General features: G+C 30.2%; 1 protein-coding gene and 1 long non-coding RNA gene across 2 annotated transcripts; both read left to right on the forward strand.

The window, feature by feature from the left end:
* The first annotated feature begins 652 nt into the window (after nt 1–652).
* LOC126898083 (uncharacterized) lies at nt 653–4,863 on the forward strand. The gene is made up of 2 exons (XM_050672030.1): nt 653–1,832; nt 1,935–4,863. The coding sequence occupies exons 1-2, from the start codon at nt 653–655 to the stop codon at nt 4,748–4,750; spliced, it is 3,996 nt and encodes a 1,331-aa protein (XP_050527987.1). The 3' UTR covers nt 4,751–4,863.
* A 2,685-nt stretch (nt 4,864–7,548) lies between these two features.
* On the forward strand, nt 7,549–8,051 carry LOC126898737 (uncharacterized). Its single transcript, XR_007702367.1, has 3 exons — nt 7,549–7,706; nt 7,848–7,934; nt 8,011–8,051. It is a non-coding gene; the product is annotated as an uncharacterized LOC126898737 (long non-coding RNA).
* Nucleotides 8,052–20,807: the final 12,756 nt, after the last annotated feature.

Genomic DNA, 20,807 nt, shown 5'->3' on the forward strand with positions numbered 1-20,807 from the left:
AGTTCATAATAATGAACAGTTATCAAATGTTCAAAAATTCCATTACTTAATAACCGCTGTTACTGGTTCTGCTGCCTCCATAGTACGTTCAGTGCCTTTAACGGAAGCTAATTATGAGGTTGTATGGAAGGCCTTACACGAACGTTTTGATAATAAACGCGTATTACTAAATGCTCACTTGGACGCTATATTTCGTTTTACCCCGTTAACATCGGAGACTTTAAATGGTTTACGAAATTTCTTGAGTATATTTCAAGAGAATGTAGGTGCCATAAAAGCCTTGGAAATAAATGATTTGTCAGGTTTTCTACTTTTTTATATCGCGTCGCGATGTTTAGACTCATCGACAAAGCGTGCCTTTGAGTATGAATTTCACGAGATCGATGTACCGACTTTAGACTTGTTACTAGATTTTGTGAAAATTCGTTGTCAAGTTTTACAAAATGCTCCCCTAGTACGGAATTTGCAATCAAAAACCTTGGATAGCAATAAAAAGTATGTTAAACAAAAATCTTCTTTCGTCGCGCTCTCTACATCTAGTACTCCTAACTGTAAATTGTGTAAAGAGAATCACTTGCTATTTCAATGTTCAAAATTTACGCAGAAACCAGTCAAACAAAGATTTAAATTTTCTCGTGATAATAAATTGTGTATGAATTGTTTAAGTTCATTTCATAAAACGGCCGATTGCAATTCTACAAATACTTGTCGTCATTGTTCCGCCAAACATCATTCTTTATTACATTTGGGAGTACCTTCACAAACATCATCAACTAATAACAATAATACTGGAAACTCAGCTTGTGTTAGTGCGGATGTCATTGCTAACACAAATAATACGCCATTTTCGGGAGCTTCACGCGTTACTAACAGTGTTGTACTAGGTACTGCTATTGTGCGACTGCGTGACACTGATGGTGATTGGATTTCAGTTCGCGCTTTAATAGATACCGGCTCACAGATTTCGGTAATAACTAATGCGTGTGTTAATCGTCTTGGTCTTAAACGTCGTATGTGTAATACGTCGGTTACCGGTTTATCGGACACTTATATGTCTGCTGTTAAAGGCTCTGTTGCATGCGTCTTATCACCCAAACACAATGTACAACCACAAATATTTTGTGAACCTATTATTTTATCGCGCATAACAGGGTTAATGCCGAACGCAAAATTAACGTCAAATATCCGAAAGACTTATACCGATATCGATTTTGCAGATCCTAATTTCGATAGTCCTGGTCATATTGATTTTCTATTGGGTGCTGACATATATCCACAAATATTAGGTCCGATATCACACGTACGTTATGCTCCTGGACTACCTTCTGCTTATGAAACTATGCTTGGATGGATCATAGTTGGACAATCAGATAAAAAAGATTATTCGCCCGCTGTTTCTTTGTGTTTAATTACTACGCCGTCAATCGACTCGTTACTTAATAAGTTTTGGGAAATAGAAGAGCCAGCACCTATAAATAAGTTATTTACAAAGGATCAAAAATGTGAGGAACATTTTATTTGTACAACTACTCGAGACTCTCAAACTGGACGATTTGTAGTTTCTTTACCGTTTCAGTTGGACCCGTCATTGTTAGGTAGTTCACGTGATATGGCAGTTTCTCGATTTTTGAATTTAGAACGCAAACTTATAAAGGATCCGATTTTATATAATAGATACCGCGAATTTATGTCTACATATGAAGATCTCGGTCATATGAAAATTGCCACGCAACCAGGAAAATACCATTTGCCACATCATGCTGTTATAAAACACGTTGGTGAAGATATGAAAATACGTGTAGTTTTTGATGCGTCGGCGCGCTCTTCTTCAGGTAAGTCTTTGAATGACATGTTATACATTGGTCCAAAACTACAAACTGACATTTCCGCATTATTACATAAAAGTCGCACATTTAAATTCATGTTTACGGCAGATATTTGTCAAATGTATCGGCAAATTAAGATGAATAACATAGACTGTCAATATCAACATATCGTTTGGCGAAATTATGTGTCTGAACCTCTTCGTGATTATGAACTTACTACTGTTACATTTGGTGTTTGTTCTTCGCCATTTCAGGCGATTAGAGTACTTCATAAATTAGAAAAGGATAGTTCTCATTTGTTTCCGGCAGCGCGCGGTATTCTATCGACTCAAACTTATGTAGATGATATCCTAGCAGGCGACGATACTATTGCAGGTCTCCTTAAACGACAGAAAGACATTATGGGTTTATTGTACAGCGCAGGTTTTGAACTAAAAAAATGGTCTACTAATTGTATTGACCTGTTGAATAATATACCATTGGAAAATAGGTCGCTTCAAACATCTTTCGATCCTAAAGACGACACGTCTATTAAAATATTGGGTTTACGCTGGATTCCTGCTAGTGACTCATTTAGTTATCATACAACATCATTACCGTTAATTTACACTAAGCGTGCTATTTTGTCATACATTGCTAAACTATACGACCCAATAGGTGCGCTGGGGCCAATTATATTTTGGGCCAAATGTTTTATGCAATTATTATGGCAATCTAAAGTACAATGGGATGATCAATTACCACAACCGCTTTGTGAATTATGGAAAAAATACGCCGATGAACTTATTTTAGTTAATCAGATTAAAGTTCCTCGGTATTTGAATAACTTAAATTGTACTGCACAATTAATTGGATTTTCGGACGCTTCTGAAAAGGGATACGCCGCGGTTGTTTATTTACGTTTGTTACATATGGATGACACTATTTCTGTACATTTCATTTCTTCTAAATCTAAAGTAGCACCTATTAAAACTACAAATAATAAAACTTTAACTGTTCCGCGATTAGAATTGTGCGGAGCTCTGTTATTAGCTCAACTGTTGCATCGATTACACGACATTTTTAAAGATAATGTGTTTATCGATAATATTTATGCATGGACAGATTCACGTGTAGTGTTATCATGGTTGACATCAGAACATTCACAATTCAAAGTTTTCGTAACAAATCGAATCGCAAAAATTCTTGAATATATTCCTAAGTGTCAATGGCGTTACGTTGTTTCTGATCTTAATTCCGCTGATTGCATTTCAAGAGGTATGTTCCCTTCGCAAGCTATCGCTCACACGTTATATTGGCAAGGTCCGTCCTTTTTAAAATTACCGGAGAATGAGTGGCCGCATTATTGTTACGACCCGTTGTTACCGTCTCAATTACCGGATTATAAAATTACAGCGACAACTTGCCTAATGACTACACAGGATCTTGATTTAACATGGCTACCTAAATTTTCTAATTTAAATCGTCTTCAACGTGTTTTAGTGCGAATCTGCCGTTTATTTAAGTACGCGCGCCGTAAAAGGGAACCTTTCATACTGTCGTTAAACAGTCCTATATCATATAAGGAAAAAGAAGATGTTATGTCAATAATCATTCGTTTGACGCAACAAAAATATTTTAACGTGCTGTTTAAGACACTTCAATCTTCAACTGATAAAATATCACCGCGTTCATTAGCTCAACTGGCACCGTTCTTAGATGATAATAATATAATACGGGTAGGTGGACGTCTTCGTAATGCTACTATTCCGTACGCGTCTCGTCATCCAGTGTTATTACCTAAATCATGCCCTTTGAGCGTATTATTGATTCGTCATTTTCATTTAACTTATTTTCATGCCGGTCCTCAACTTCTATCATCAATACTCGCCAAAAAATATTGGATTTTATCAAGTCGTTCTGCTATAAGAAATATTATTTTTGCGTGCGTCATTTGTGCTAGACATAGAGCTACAGCGCCGCAACCATTCATGGCTGATTTGCCACTCAATCGAGTCACTCCGTCAAGAGCATTTCTTGGGGTAGGTATAGATTTTGCCGGACCCATACTTATTAAAGAAAGCCGTCGAAGAAACGCTCGTGCCGAGAAAGGCTACTTATGTTTATTTGTGTGCACTTCCATTAAGGCCGTCCATATTGAGGTGGTATCTGATCTTTCGACGGAGGCATTTTTAGCATCTCTACAACGCTTCATTGCACGTCGAGGCATACCGTCTGATATCTATAGCGATTGTGCTTCAAATTTCAAAGGAGCGAATCACTATATCAACTCTATATTTTTTAACTCATCAGCGCAAGACCTATACTCAAACTCAATACCATGTAAATGGCATTTCAATCCGCCAGCAGCTCCACATATGGGGGGCTTATGGGAAGCAGCTGTGAAATCATGTAAATATCATCTAAAACGAGTTGTAGGTACTCAAATGTTTACATTTGAAGAAATGACTACATTGTCCAGTCGTATCGAGGCCGTCCTCAATAGTCGTCCGTTAATATCTCTGTCATCCAATCCCAACGATTTAACACCACTAACGCCCGCACATTTTATAATTGGCCAATCACTTTTAGACATACCCGAACCCGATATGACGTCAACCCCTCAAAATCATTTGACTCGGTGGCAACTAATACGCCAACTTTATCAGTCTTTTTGGAAACGTTGGTCGACAGAATACATTACAACGCTACAGCGACGCTCCAAATGGTACAAACAGCAACCTAATGTAAATATTGGTGACATAGTTGTGATAAATATGCCAAATCAGCCGCCAACTCATTGGAAACTTGGTGTAGTTGAAGCGGTACATCCCGGTCCAGACCAGATAGTTAGAATTGCTACTATTCGCACGGCGGAGACCACGATAAAACGACCAGTGGTCAAATTAGCGGTATTACCGACTGATCCCGATTTGCCTTCTTAAAATATTCGATTACATTTTATTTTTTATTTATTTATTTATTTATTTTCTTTTTAATAAAATTAATTTTGTTATTATCCGCATTCATTCCTCCTTATTCATCATTATTTCCTTTAATAATCAAGCTGTTTGATAGAATACTTTTCNTTAATAATCCTACAAGCTGTTTGATAGAATACTTTTATATAAATATTATGTATATTTATCTACCTTAACTTTTATTTTATTTTCATTGTATAATTATGATATACCAAAGGGTATTAAAAAAAATATATATCGTCAATCCTTTTGTTAATACATTGACATGTTTCTAGCATTAAAATAGTTAAATTTATTTATTGTATTTTTCATTATTGTTCACAATACGATCCACGGGTTATGGTGACCGAGAAGTTCATTGTAGTCAAAAGATCTTCATATGTTGAAAGACATATCTACGTCTTTCAATAGGGGAGGANACTTTTATTCTCACGGTAATAGATGTTGTTGCGTATACAGTTGTATGGTACCTTGTTTGTGACCGCCCCGTCAAGATGTGATTGACCGCTGATAAAATAATTAAAACGAGTTCCATGCGACTCTTTAAACGCGTCAATTATATATTTCGCTCGCTCGAGTGTCGTTGATATCAAATTGAACGGTATATTATCGTTTCTTTTTTTTTGTGTTCTTTTTGAACTATCGCAAAAGAGTGTATATACACTCATAATTTCGCACGCCGGTTCTTTACATATAAAGAGATACCCAAAACAATCTAACTTTTGGACAAGATTAATCGTCGTTTTTCCGGTCATTAGCAAGACATACAAATTTGCTGCAAACCAGGACGCTGTCATCTGTGGATATACAGGTCACCTTTATTGTATCGTTTTTAAATTACTATTAAATAATCTGTCAATGTATATATATATATTCCTATTTTAATTAAGTTTTACTAACATTAAGTTTAATGATATTTTATGTTTGTACAATATTCTTACATTGAAAGTATTAATATATGAATACTCTCAACACCTTTCACAATTTTCTATATTATATTTGTCTATTCCTGACATTCCTGTAGTGTTCTCCTTTTCAATTTAAGTTAAAGGAACACTCGAACNTCGATATGAAAAAGTATTCCAGCAAGAATAAAAATTATACTTTTATTCTCACGGTAATAGATGTATATACAAAATATGCATGGTGTGTTCCATTAAAAAACAAAACCAGTAAGGTAGTTGTCGCAGCTTTTGAATCAATAATAAACAACTCCAATAGATGTCCATTGTACATGACAACGGATAGGGGATCAGAATTTTTCAACAAAGAGCTGAGAACTTTTCTGAAATTGAAAGGTATTAAACATTTTCCTGCATATTCGGCGGTGAAAGCGTGCGTAATCGAACGTTTCAACCGTACGCTTAAAGAACGTATGTGGCGAAAATTTACAGCGTCGGGGTCTTTCCAGTGGTTATCATTATTACAAAAAGTAGTAAATGATTATAACGATAGTATTCATTCGGCGATTCGTCAAACACCGACACAAGCGTCGGAATATCCAGATAACGTACGGTTTTATCGTTTACCGAATTATTCGAACATTAAACGAAAATTATTTAATATTGGTGACGCGGTTCGTATTAGTAAAAATAAAGCCGCTTTCGTTAAAGGATACACACAGAATTGGTCAAATGAAATATTTTTCATACATGAAATAAAACATTCAATACCCGTTGTATACGTGTTGAAAGATGAAGACGGTGCGCTAATTAACGGAACGTTTTATCGAGAAGAATTGAAAAAAACGAAATTCCCTAGTACGTTTCTCGTTGAAAACATTTTAAGACGTAAAAATAATCACTATCTAGTTAAATGGTACGGATTGAAAAAAACTAGTTGGATACACAAAAACGATTTAGTATAATTTCGACGCTGATCCAAGATGGAAGAATCAATAGTTGTCGATTTTCAATGCATCGTAGATTATAGGTGTCAATTAATTGTTAAAGAATTGTCAGTTTATGCGTTTAATACTTTACATCATTACGTGTTTAAACCACCTGATAATTTTTACATGACAACCAAGTCAGCTAGAGTCAATTCGTGGTTATATCGTAAAAAACATAAATTACATCATATTGACGGCAATGTCGATTATTCAAAACTACAGACGATAATGGACGGTTTCGCCAATCGATGTTTACAATTTTACGTTAAAGGTTTACAAAAAAAGAAGTTTCTCGAAAGATTTACAAACAAACCGATAATCAATATGGAAGATTATGACTGTCCGAGAATTGATGTACTTTTACAAGATAATTCCGATGTATCAACGATTACATGTTCATTGCATAAACACCATGATGATTGTTGTACGAATAATCGTATTAAAGTATTATGTATGTGGTTAAAAAATAATTGTATATTATAAATATATTTAATTTNTATGTGGTTAAAAAATAATTGTATATTGTAAATATATTTTATTTTTTTTCAAAACATGTTTATAGTAAAAATTATCAGCTGTACAGTTTATTTCAATAAATATATTATTCTGTATTATTTGTGTATATTTATTGTATAGTGTACGTTTTTACTAGCGGTTAAAATATAAAATAATGACGTTAAACCTCTAAATTGTTAGAGAAGTAAAAACACACTCCCCCATCCGACATAAACGATCTTGTATAAAAGATCGAATTAAATAGAGGACATTATTTCACAGTATTTATGATTATAATGATAGAATGTATTCTCCTTGTTATAAGCGCTTAGTGTGATTTTTTCATGGCGTAAATTAAATTTCAATGAATATCATTGTTTTCACTCGTCTACTGCGTGTGTACATTATAATCCATATAATGTTGTACATATTGATAACATTGAGTACACAATCACATGAAATAATTATTTTAATAAAAAATTAAAATTTAGTGACATACGTAAGAGTAAAAATCTTCACCGAAAACGTAAAAAAGTAAGTATTACAACATACTTTTTCAACATCGAAAATACTCAGTTTTTTCAACACGGAGAAAAAATTATAATTTAAAGGAACAATCGAGTAACTATAGATTCAATGTATTTTATACTTATTAACTTTTATTTTTATTCGTAGGTAGAATAATATTATACAACTGTTGATCGTCTCAGAGCATACCTTGACAGTATTATAACATACTATAAATTTAATCATAAATATTAAGTATAATATACATAATTTTTTTTTAGTAATAATAAGCCTAATTTATTATGATAAATAATGTTATTGATTTTTTTAGAATCTATTATTCCGTGAAGATAATTAATTTTCAAATACACANTTAAAATTTATGAACAATTTTTGATAAAGATTTATGAAAGTTTATAGCAAAAAAAATTGAATATATTACCATAACTTTTAGCTCAATTAAAAATTAAAAATTGACATCTAGGCCAGTCAACAAAGGAAAAATTTCTTAAAAAATTCCCAACCAAATTTTGTTTTATTAATAGTTGAATTAAAATATGTATAATGACATACTAATAGTCTTCATTGATTGAAATTGAGCTTTTTTTTACAGCCTCGCAAAAGTTCAAAAATATGAGCTTTTTTAATTTTCTCAAAAAATATTTAACTTACAAAAAAAAGTTTCGTACAAAAGTTGTTTAAAAGACAATTATAAACAAAAAAATTATCTTATATTTTTTCATTTAAACAAACATTTTTCGAGTTACATTACATTTAATGTGAGTACTAAAATTTATATTCCATTTTTTTCATATTACGGTTGCTATTTATAGATCACAATTTCATACTGAATTTAAAAACTATAATTAGTTTTTATAATTAGTTAGTATTTATTCATATATTATATTTTAAAATCAAAGAACTACTAATCAGGATATAATTAAAGAAATAAGAGTTGATGTTCCTTTTGGAATAATCCGCCAATTTCTCTAAATGAAACACTATCTACAGATTTGCATCGAAGCGTTTCTTATGATAGTGATTTTAATCACTGTCAGATATCATCTATACTTATCTCATCTATGCCACGTCTATACTGTGCCACGACCCTACTGTGCTACCGTTTTTTTTTTTATTATTCTTCCTTTATGAATATATATATATTTTTAAATAATAGTTATAAAATTTAATCATTAATTATAAAAAAATGTTATTATATTATTCATGGCCTCTTTTATATTTCTCCCTATACTTTTCTTTCATTTTTATTAATATTTGTTTTTTTTTTGTTTTTATCAAAACCTAGTAGCTCCGTCAACAAGGACTATCTTGCTTGGCGCGGCTACTAGGTCACTGTCCCCCTGGGCAGTGGGTAATTAGTAGGCCCTCTGTTTGGCTGAAACCTTACAAGGGATTATTAAAAAATAGTATTTCCCATAAAAAACTTATATTGATCAATACACTTTTCAATAAGTTATAGTTTTATAAAGTTAAAAATGTAAAATATAAAATCGAGAATTTTCACACAAAAACAGCATACGGTAGCCTTTTCCAACGTGATGACAAAATAAAGTCCGAATTAATTTTTTTCATAATAAAGTACATTACATTAGCTTTAATTTAATATATATGTAAAAGTGTCAGTATTTCTTGAACACTTTCAAAAGTTAAGTTGAAAAAGTTGTAATTTTGAATATCTTCCTGTGGGCAGGTAAAGTGTCGAATTTATAAAAAAAATATATCAAATGGTAGGTAAAGACATTATGCATCTATCAAAAAGAAATATTATTGATTTGTTCGTTTTTGAAAAAGTAATGGCAATTTTAAGAAAAAAAAATTGAAGAAATTTCGAAAATTACCGTTTTTTAAAATTTATATTTTTTTTTGGAGGTTTCCCCCATTTACGGAGAACGAGGGAAATTTTTTCAATTTTTGAGGGTAATGTCTTTAACTAAATACGATTTGTGATCTATTCACGTATCATTGAAAGAAATCGGTTCAGTGAAAGCTTAGAAAAAAAGACACTAAAAAAAAAAAAACGGTAGCACAGTGGGGTCGAGGCACAGTGTGGACGATGCATAGATGGGACAAGTATAGATGATATCTGACAGTGATTAAAATCACTATCATAAGAAACGCTTCGATGCAAATCTGTAGATAGTGTTTCCTTTAGAGAAATTGGTGAAATATTTTAAAAGCAACATGAACTCTTATTTCTTTAATTATATCCTGATTAGTAGTTCTTTGATTTTAAAATATAATATATGAATAAATACTAATTATAGTTTTTAAATTTAGTATGAAATTGTGAGGCCAGCTATGATGTATGGTTAATAGTGTTGGGCGGTTGATAAGAAAGTAGAGCAGAGAATAAGTGTAGCAGAGATGAGAATGCTTAGTTGGATGAGTGGAGTGACTAGAGAAGATAGGATAAGGAACGAGCATATAAGAGGAAGTATAGGTGTTGCGTCAATCGTGGATAAGATGACAGAAAATAGACTTAGATTGTTTAGTCATGGTATGAGGAAAGAAGAATCGAAAGCTGTAAGAACAGTTATAGAAATGAATGTTGAAGGAAGAAGAGATAGAGGAAGACCAAAAAAGAGATGGAGGGATGCTATTGAATGCGATTTGAGGACAGCTGATGTGAGCGTAGAAGATGTGGGAGATCGTGTCAAGTGGAATCTTAGGATAAGGGTGCCCGACCCCAAGTAGTTGGGATTAAGGCAAAGAAAAAGAAAAATATTACCAGATATTCCGGTGGCAATTGACATAATATGATTGTTATTTCGGAATGTACAATTTAGCGTTTAGTTGGGTTTAAATAATATAGCGTCAAATCAATTACCTACTCTATCGGTTGTATCTCAATATACACTACACTTTAATGATACAATAAATAAATAAACTCACACATACACACATATGCATTTATAACATTGTGTCTAATGTAAGTATAACATGATAAAAAGTAACCGTAAAATGAAAAAAATGGAATATAAATTTTATTACTCATATTAAATGTAATGTAACTCGAAAAATATTTGTTTAAATGAAAAAATATAAGATTATATTTTTATTTATAATTGTCTTTTAAACAACTTTTGTGCGAAACTTTTTTTTGTAAGTTAAATATTTTTTTTTGAGAAAATTAAGAAAGCTCATATTTTTGAACTTTTGCGAGGATTTAAAAAAAAAGCTCAATTCCAATCTTGAGGACTATTAGTATGTCATTATACATATTTTAATTCAACTTTTAAAAAAACAAAATTTTTTCCGCAATTTTTCCTTTGTTGACTGGCCTAGATGTCAATTTTAAACTTGTAATTGAGCTAAAAGTTATGGTAATATATTCAATTTATTTTACTATAAACTTTCATAAATCTTTATCAAAAATTTTTCATCAACTTTAAAGAACCAAAAAAATAGGTTAAAATTGAAAATTTGGACTGATTATTTTTAACATATTAAAAATCAAATCAGTAATAATTTGAAAACAAATTTTTTTTTCTTTTAATTATTATTTTATATATATAATTAGTAATAATATAAAAAATTAGAAGTGATAGAAATAGTCTACTTGCAGATTTGAAAACAACGCGAAAAGTTGATTTAGAAAAGTATATTTTTGCTTCTGATGAAAGTTCCTTGTAGTCCAGTGCATTTTTTTATAGTAACAAACAGTTTTTATTGAAAATTATTGTATCAAGCCCTTTAAATTTTTATACACGTAAAAGTAAAGCAAAATATAACTTCTTTATTATTTTTATAATTTCTCCGTTTAAATTACAATATTAAATATCAATTTCATACTAAATTTAATAATTATAATTAGTATATATTCAAATATTATATTTTAAAATCAAAGAACTACTAATCATGATATAATTAAAGAAATAAGAGTTGATGTTGCTTTTGGAATAATCCACCAATTGCCTAATTAAAACAAAAAAAAAAAAAGTTTGTTGGGAATTTTTTCTGCTATTCTCCAAAATTACTCCTTCGTTGACTAGAATGAATCATTAAATAGAAAATTTTATGAGAATTAAAACAATGTTATTTTTAAGATTAATATGCAGTCAGAAAGTTTTATAATTACTATTTATTGTAAATTTATCAGAAAAACTCATTATTTTTTGCATTTTTATCGTAATAGAACACTTAAATAGAAATCATAGTAATCATTTCTAAGTAATTTTTGATATTTAAAAAGATTCTACAATTGAAATATCCAGAACTGAATTAATTTTAATGATTTACTTTAATTAAAAAAAAAAAAGTTATTATTTGGAATCTCTATTGTGGGCAAGTAAAGGGTTAGATTTATAAAAAAAAACCAAATGATAGATAAAGACATGCATCTAAATAAAAAAAAATCTACTGATTTAGTCATTTTTGATAAAGTTATAACAGTTAACAAAGTTATAAGTTTTATACATTGTACTACAATGAACTTTAATCAGAAACAAAAATATACTATTCTAAATCAACTTTTCGCGATATTTTCAAATTTGCAATTACACTTTTTCTATCACTTCTAAGTTTTAATATTATTAAAAAATAGTATTTACATATAAAAAAAACCAAGCACAGGGGGGTCGGGGCACAGTGATGACGTGGCAAGTATAATGATATCTGACAGTGATTAAAATCACTATAAAAAAAAAACGCTTCGATGCAAATCTTTAGATAGTGTTTAATTTTAAAAAAATTGGTGTTTTATTCCAAAAGCTACTTGATCTGCTGGTTCCTTATTAATATCTCGATTAAGATAAAGTATGTCGAATGAAAAAGGGTTTATTAAAAAATATTATTTCTCATAAAAAAATTGTGTNTTAAAAAATATTATTTGTCTAAATAAAATTGTATGGATCCATAAACTTTTCAATAAGTTATAGAATTATAAAGTTAAATATAATATAAATAATAAAATCGAGAATTTTCACACGAAAATAGCATTCAGTAGCCATTTTCGCCGTGAAGACAAGTCCAGAGGTCAAATTTTTTTTTTCAAATTAAAGTACATTACATTAGCTTTAATTTAAGATATATATAAAAGTGTCACCCCTTCCGGAACATTTTCAAAAGTTAAGTTGAAAAAGTCAATTTGTTGTGAAAAAGTTGTCATTTTAAATCTCCCCCTGTGGGCAGGTTAAGTGTCAGATTTACAAAAAAATATACCAAATGATTAGTAAAGACATCAAGCATCTATATAAAAAAAAATTATATTGATATGTTCATTTTTGAAAAAGTTAGAGCATTATTAAGTTAAAAATATAAAAAAAAATTATTTTACAAAAATCGTAATTTTTTATTAACTTTGATGTCAACTTTCACCACGAAGACAAGTCCAGAGGTCAAATTTTTTTTTTTCAAATTAAAGTATATTACATAAGCTTTAATTTAAGATATATATAAAAGTGTCAGACTTAGTATTTTTTGTTCATTATTGTTATAAGCTTATTTTAAAAATTATTTTTAACTTTTTAGTTCGATGTGCTTTAAAAGCGTGTTTTTTTAGTTTTTTCAAACTATATTTATTTTTTACTTTTTAGTTTCATGTTATGATAGTAGTTACTATCAATATCATGGTTGTAACGGGTAACGGGAAATCAGGGTTCGATTCCGGGGAGGGAGTCTGAGAAACGGCTACCACATCCAAAGAAAGCAGCAGGCGCGTAAATTACTCACTCCCGGAACGTGGAGGTAGTGACGAAAAATGACGATACGGAAATCATCCCTCGTAATCGGAATGAATACTTTATATCTCTTAATTAGAATAAAGCGTGTTAATAAATAAATTTTAATAGTAATTAGAATATATATATATATATAAATAATGCGACTTAACTACGTAAAAGTATCATGCACTAAGTATAGCTGTGTTTTATGGCCGGGCGGGTCGGACTAACGTTATACCCGAGGTATAAACGGCGGTAGGAATATATATATATATACGTAAGGCGCATTAGACGCGGGCGTTATTGGTCAGTCAAAATAAAAATTTGTTTACATATATATAATATTGATGACAAGCACGCGTGTACGGGTACGATAACTAAAAATAAATTTTTATAGGAATAGTGTACCGTCGTATTGTGAGCGAGGCGTGGGGAGGGGTGAATGCGTATAACAGTCTAGTCTAGACAACGGAATATGCGATAACGCGTGGCGTTTGGAGAGTTACAAACTTACAAACAAACAACAAACAAACAACAACAACAAACATACACGTGAAACTAATAAAAGCGTGTTAAAAAAAAAAGATCAGTATTATTGTGATAAAAGCGTCGGGCGCTCAATATACGAAAAATATGACACAAAGCACCCACGCTTTTATCACAATAATACTAGTATTTTTTGTTCATAATTATTTTAAAAATTATTTTTAACTTTTTAGTTCGATGTACTTTAAAAGCGTGTTTTTTTAGTTTTTTAAACTATATTTATTTTTTACTTTTTAGTTTCATGTTATGATAGTAGTTACTATCAATATCATGGTTGTAACGGGTAACGGGAAATCAGGGTTCGATTCCCGGGTAGGGAGTCTGAGAAACGGCTACCACATCCAAAGAAAGCAGCAGGCGCGTAAATTACTCACTCCTGTAACGTGGAGGTAGTGACGAAAAATGACGATAAGGAAATCATCCCTCGTAATCGGAATGAATACTTTATACCTTTTAATTAGAATAAATCGTGTTAATATATTAATTTTAATAGTAATTAGAATATATATACAAATAATGCGACTTAAGTACGTAAACGTATCATGCACTAGGGATAGCTGTGTTTTGTGGGCGGGCGGGTCGGACTTACATTATACCTGAGGTATAAACGGCGGTAGGAATATATAAATATATATACGTAAGGCACATTAGACGCGGGAGTTATTGGTCAGTCAAAATATAAATTTGTTTATACAGAGTGATTTTTATATCATAACCCACTCAATTACTTACAGAATAATAATAATTAAAATTTTTTTTTTTATTACTATCTTTAGTTAACCATTATTCTTGAATTATTAACTATGTAATACTTTTTAAGTGCATCCCTTATGCCTGGTAAGGGTGTCAACTTTGTTTTTTTGATATATATAAATATATATACGTAAGGCACATTAGACGCGGGCGTTATTGGTCAGTCAAAATAAAAATTTGTTTATATATATATATAAAATTTTTATAGGAATAGTGTGTCGTCGTGTGGTGAGCGGGGCGTGGGGAGAAGTGATGCGTTATGACAGTCTAGTCTCAAGGCCATAGACGACGGGATACGTGGTAATGCGTGGCGTTTGGAGAGTTACATACATACATACAAACATACATACAGGTGAAACTAATATAAGCGAGTTAAAAACACATACTAGCCTGCTATTTAGTAATACGAAATCAGCATAAATCATTAATGTTTTACTTAATAATATAGTAAATGAATATACTAAATTTTTGTTTTTATTTTAACAGATATAAACTTACCAGATATATCGTTTTCTTTTCCTTTGGTAAAATGTCAATAAAAATATACGTAATTATTAATATTATAAATATAGTTTAAAAGCGTGTTTTTTTAGTTTTTTAAACTAAATTTATTTTTTACTTTTTAGTTTTCTATGACATCGCTATTTCAGTTACGGAGTGTTTATTGTCAATTATGACAATTATATCTATTGATATAATTTATGTATTGGCAGTTAGTGTATTTATAAATTCACAAATGTGTCTTACTACTATTGATAATAAAGTCTATATACTTGCTTATATCGTCATAAAAAAATTTTACAGGAATAATGGTGCCGTCGTGTTTTAAACGTGGCGTAGGGTGGGGTGGGGTGAATGCGTTCGACCATTTAGTCTCAAGGCCGTAGACACGTGCGCGTGGAAAGTTACAAACAACAAACACACAACATTCATTTGAAACTACTATAAGCCTGTTAATAATAAAATAGCCATTGTTAACCGGTTCATAATTGAATTACAAGCATTTTAATACTAGAGTAGATATAGAACGCTAGTGGATTATAAGTACAACCAATATGAACTACTATTTTTTTTTATTGTCTGTTATATAGACAACTAATAAGTACAGTAAAATGATGAATTGTGATATGTTATAAGAATTGTATGTTAATTTAATAAAAATATGTAGTTTCTCTATTATAATTAACAAATCTATTTATAAAAAAAGCCTACATAAAAAAGGAAAAAATAATCGGAAGTTAAGTGAATTTACTAGAAGTTAAAAATTTACTTACCAAAACAAGATAATTCTAAATCATTAAATAACAAAAAAACAAATTAAATAATTGTCATGTCGAAAAATTTCAACTACTACGATAAAATGTTTTTTCGATATTTAAATAATTAAATGGTAATATAATTTCATTATTTATTTAAAATAATATTAATTTGACAAAAAAAAGATATTACTTAAAATATTTATTTTAAATGTTATACCTTCAGATAGTACAAAAAAAGATAGTAAAATTGTTATAGATAACAATTTTGAATTCTGAAAAATAATTTAAAACGTTTAATGATTTTTTTTAAATTATAAAATTGAATTTTATATTGAATTTTTATACCATGTTTGAATAAAAAGTGCACAACTAACAGAATAAAATTTACACAATACATCAAGATCTAAAGTTATTAATGAAATAGTATTATCAACATATTAACACAACATCATCTATTAAATGAATGCTACATTTTGCTAAATCCATCTTTATTTACATAGCTGTATAATGATTCAATTATTTGTAGTAATACATTTTAATACATGTAATAACTAATACACACACTCAATAAATTTATATCACCAAAACAGTGTGTCCCTTGGATGAGATATAAAAAATAATAATTCCCTTTTACACAAAATTCAACTACATTGTTACGAATTATATAAAACCACCACGAAAAAAAATTCTGTCACATTGACCAATCAATTCCAACCAAAAATATTTTAAGAATGTTACTAGAGTTCGCTAATCTACTTTTGTGTACTATGAAAGGCAATTTTTTTCAAAGAAAACCAGTATGCTCTTGATTATGACTTTATATCAAATCTACGTCTACATAAATTATATTTTTAGTCACTGGCACTTGGAAGTATTTTCTATACATCTTATATTCGGTCGAACACTTTTTTGTGATACAAATATTTTAACGCATAAAACACAATGGTATTTGCTTTATTTATTTATATATTATATACCCTACACATTTTAATATAAACGTTTAAAATTTTAAATATAAACAATTTAAAATATACACGTTTATTAAACATTTAAAAATTAAGCGTTTAAAATTTAAACGTTGTCGTAATATGCTCATTGCTTTGCATTACGCATCTTATAATTATTAATGAAAAATGTATAATCTGTATTTTAAATAACTTGTAAACAAACAAATAATTTATCTGTCATAACAAATACGATGTTCAACACAATTTCTTATTATTTATATATATATGTCAATTTATCAATTGTTAAATATGTTATCTGAATATAATAATCCTGTAATGTATAATTAATACAATAAACTAAAAAGATTACTAAAAGCGCTGACAACAATATCCCTGGATTGGGGGTAATATCATTTTACTATAAAAAGTACTGAAATCCTTTCAGTCGGAGAGAGTCAGGGAAAGATTTCAGAGAGACGAAAAAGGAAGAAGTGACAGCGACCAAGAGAGTTCGTTTTCTCAGAATTAAAATAAGAATAAAAAGAAATAATTATCAGTCACAGCCCTGTGTTGTTGTCGCATGACTTTTATGCGTTTTATTTATATATGAAAAGAACTTGTTTTAATTATTAATCTTTTGACGAAGTGCGAATTAAATACTTTTAAACATATATAAACATATCGAGATAATTATCAAATCATTTTACAAGCAATTTACAAGAATAAAAGAATTAAGTAATTTTATGTTATCCCAATTATTTGGAGTAAATAAGTTTGAGTAAAGGATGACAAAGCAATAAATCATTTATTAAATTAATATTTTAAAGTGTCAATTTTGACTGGTTGGTTAAAGAAATTATACATAATCACGTTATATGGTATTCGTGAATTGGCTCTGCCGTTTCGTTGCCTTAAAGATGTTTTAAAAAACCTAGCGTGATTTCTACTGTATAAATTAGGCTCTGGTATTCGTGGACTGGCTCTGCCGTCTCGTTGCCGAGGTATTCGTGAACTGGCTTCGNCGAGGTATTCGTGAACTGACTTCGCCGTTTCGTTGCCTCTTAGTTAGGACATTAGAAACTAACCAGACAAAAGTTTATTCTACCTCTATAAGAGGAACTTAATATATATTTTTATATCTACTTGTCTTTACTGTTCTAAACCCTCGAACCATACGACCCCGATAGAACCACATCATCAGGTTCTCATTAAACCCATCATTCATCTTTTTGCATGGGCATAACAGCGATAGCATTTATACAACTAATTCAAGCGGAAGAAATTAAAAGCTCGACGATTACATTTACAAAGTTATGTCAAATATGATTGGTCAGAAGTAATTGAACAATAGTATTGAACCGAAATAAGAAGTAACAAAATAAAACAACAAGCCCTGCAAAACTTTCTACCATCCAACTAGCCTTATTCCAAGCAAATCACCCCTGAAAATAAAGCAAGATTAAAAACAATCTATACAACCTGATCATTGATCAAAATATCAAGGACTATAAAAGAAAAGCAGAAAAAACAATATCGTTCCACACCCAAATCATACACCAAATGTATAAGAGTTAGCGGATCAAAAAAAAAAAATGTTAATTAAATTAGTTAAGTTAAATTATTTTGTTTATTCTCATAAAATATTGTTTTATTTGTTCATTACCTCGGAGACGTGGCACCAAAAAGACATGGGTGGATGAGATGGTGTCACGTTACCATTATTTTGAGAATTATTTTAATAAAATGCAAACAGCACAACCGCTACCTGAGACTGATGAATTAACAAATAATATTTATTGCCAAATTGGCAATAGTTCTAATTATTATAAAAACCCAATAGACCTGACCATCGTGGTCAGTCGACTCCAGTGCCTTGTGTCATTTATCAGTCTCATTACTCGGTTGTCGCTGTCCGGCTTATTGCTTAAGTAAAGTCTTTGTTCATTCTTTTTTAAACCTATCTACTCTCTTCCACAACATTTCAGAGTACTTGTGTCTTGCATTTCGTCTGCACCTCGAACTTTGTTATACTCCTTATCTAGTACGCCAAGTATTTGTGTCTTGCACTTCGTCTGCACCTCATACCTAGGTGTTACCCTTATTCCCTTCCTATAACAACAGCCTTTCGACACCCACAGATAACCCGGAGTGTCAGCCGAGCACAAAACCGTATCACATACCAGACGAAGATTTCGTTATAGAAAAAAATACAAAAATAGTGATATCTGCATATTGTATTCACATGGATCCAAAGTACTATCCTGATCCAACGAAGTTTGATCCATAACGATTTTCTTCTGAAGAAAAATCTAAACGTCTTAGTAATACTTTTCTACCTTTTGGAGACGGCCCTCGTATATGTTTAGGCACATTATTTCTCTAAATTGATTTAAAAATTTTATTTAAAATTTGATAATTTAATGTTTAATAAATGACCTCTTCATTATACAATTATCCCTGTTAAATTTTTCAGGTAACATATTTGCCATAATGGTTTTGGAAGTAGCTATTTCGCAGGTTTTGATGAGATACGAGATACTTTCATGTGAAAAAACGCCAATATCAATGAAATTGGAGACGCGTTCATTTATTAAGAGATCAAAAAATGGACGTGGTTAAAATTTCAACCTATAGAATGATAATGAAACACAATTTAATTTTTTTAATTTTTTATCAAATATGAAGCATTTTAGTATATTATTTTTAGCCCTTTAAAAAAAAAAAAATTTGATGAGTCGATTACAACTTTAGAGTACTTCATAAGTTACAAGTATTTAAATACTGTAGTATCAAATAATACATATATTCAATAAAAACATATCACCAAATTAGTTTTCCCCCGTGGATAAGATGAATAAAAAAAATAATACGCTTACACAAAATTCAATCATCGTCCTACGCATTCCATAAAACGCTCACGTAAAAGATTCTATCACATTGATTAATCAAATCCAACAAAAAAATATCTTAAGAATTTCACCAGAGATCGCTATTCCACTTTTGTGTCTATAAAAAAGCCATTTTTTCAACGTAGCCATTCTCTCTGCTCTTCCTAGTCAATGTTTACACACATGGAATCTGCGTCGGTATGGTATAAAAAATTGAAAATAAAATAATTTGATATGATGATTATGCTCTCAGTACTTCAATAAATTTTTTTTGTAAAAAAAGGCTAAAATTGCTTAGGTAATTAGTTGATTTTGCATATGGAAAGTGTCCACTAGCATGGAAATATGGAATCATTTTTTCAACACATTGAAGATTAAATTTCCAATTTCCCATTACTTCAGCCATTATATACTCTTTCATTAAAGATATCATATCAAAATATTGCAACCAAAGTATAGAAGTAGCGCCATTCTCTTTAAATACATCTATTTGGGTTTTAAATTGTTTGCTTAATTGTATATTATTGATAATAATACATTTTCATTACATATATGGTCAATTATAATTGGATTATAATTGAAATTTAAAAATAAGTCGTTTAATTGTTATTTTTCTTCATTACTGATTGTAAACGAGTTTAAAATAATATTTGATAATGTCAAATGGACCAACGTATTTCCTCTTATAGCTCTGTAGTGAAAATGGTTTATTTTGTGTTATTTTCGCCATAATTGCAGTCCATTCTGGGATGGAAGAATTGTTGATAAACTTTTCTGATAACCACAGTAAATGAGGAAAAGATAATTCAATCTGTTTATCTACACCAAAATTATTTAAGTTGTGAAATGTAATATTTTTAATCCCATCTTTGTCAGCCGGTTCAAATATTTTTATATTTATTTTTCGCAAATTTTCTATATCTTGTGATCTATAATTTCTATATATTGGCTCAATTGTTGAATTACCAGACACAAATCCAATCTGGTTTTTAGATATTGATGTTTCATTTCTTATTCTCTTATCTATTACCTTTTCCAAATTTTCATACTATGA

Source organism: Daktulosphaira vitifoliae, unplaced genomic scaffold (assembly GCF_025091365.1).
Source record: "Daktulosphaira vitifoliae isolate Bord-2020 unplaced genomic scaffold, ASM2509136v1 Scaffold_2, whole genome shotgun sequence".
NCBI lineage: Eukaryota > Metazoa > Arthropoda > Insecta > Hemiptera > Phylloxeridae > Daktulosphaira > Daktulosphaira vitifoliae.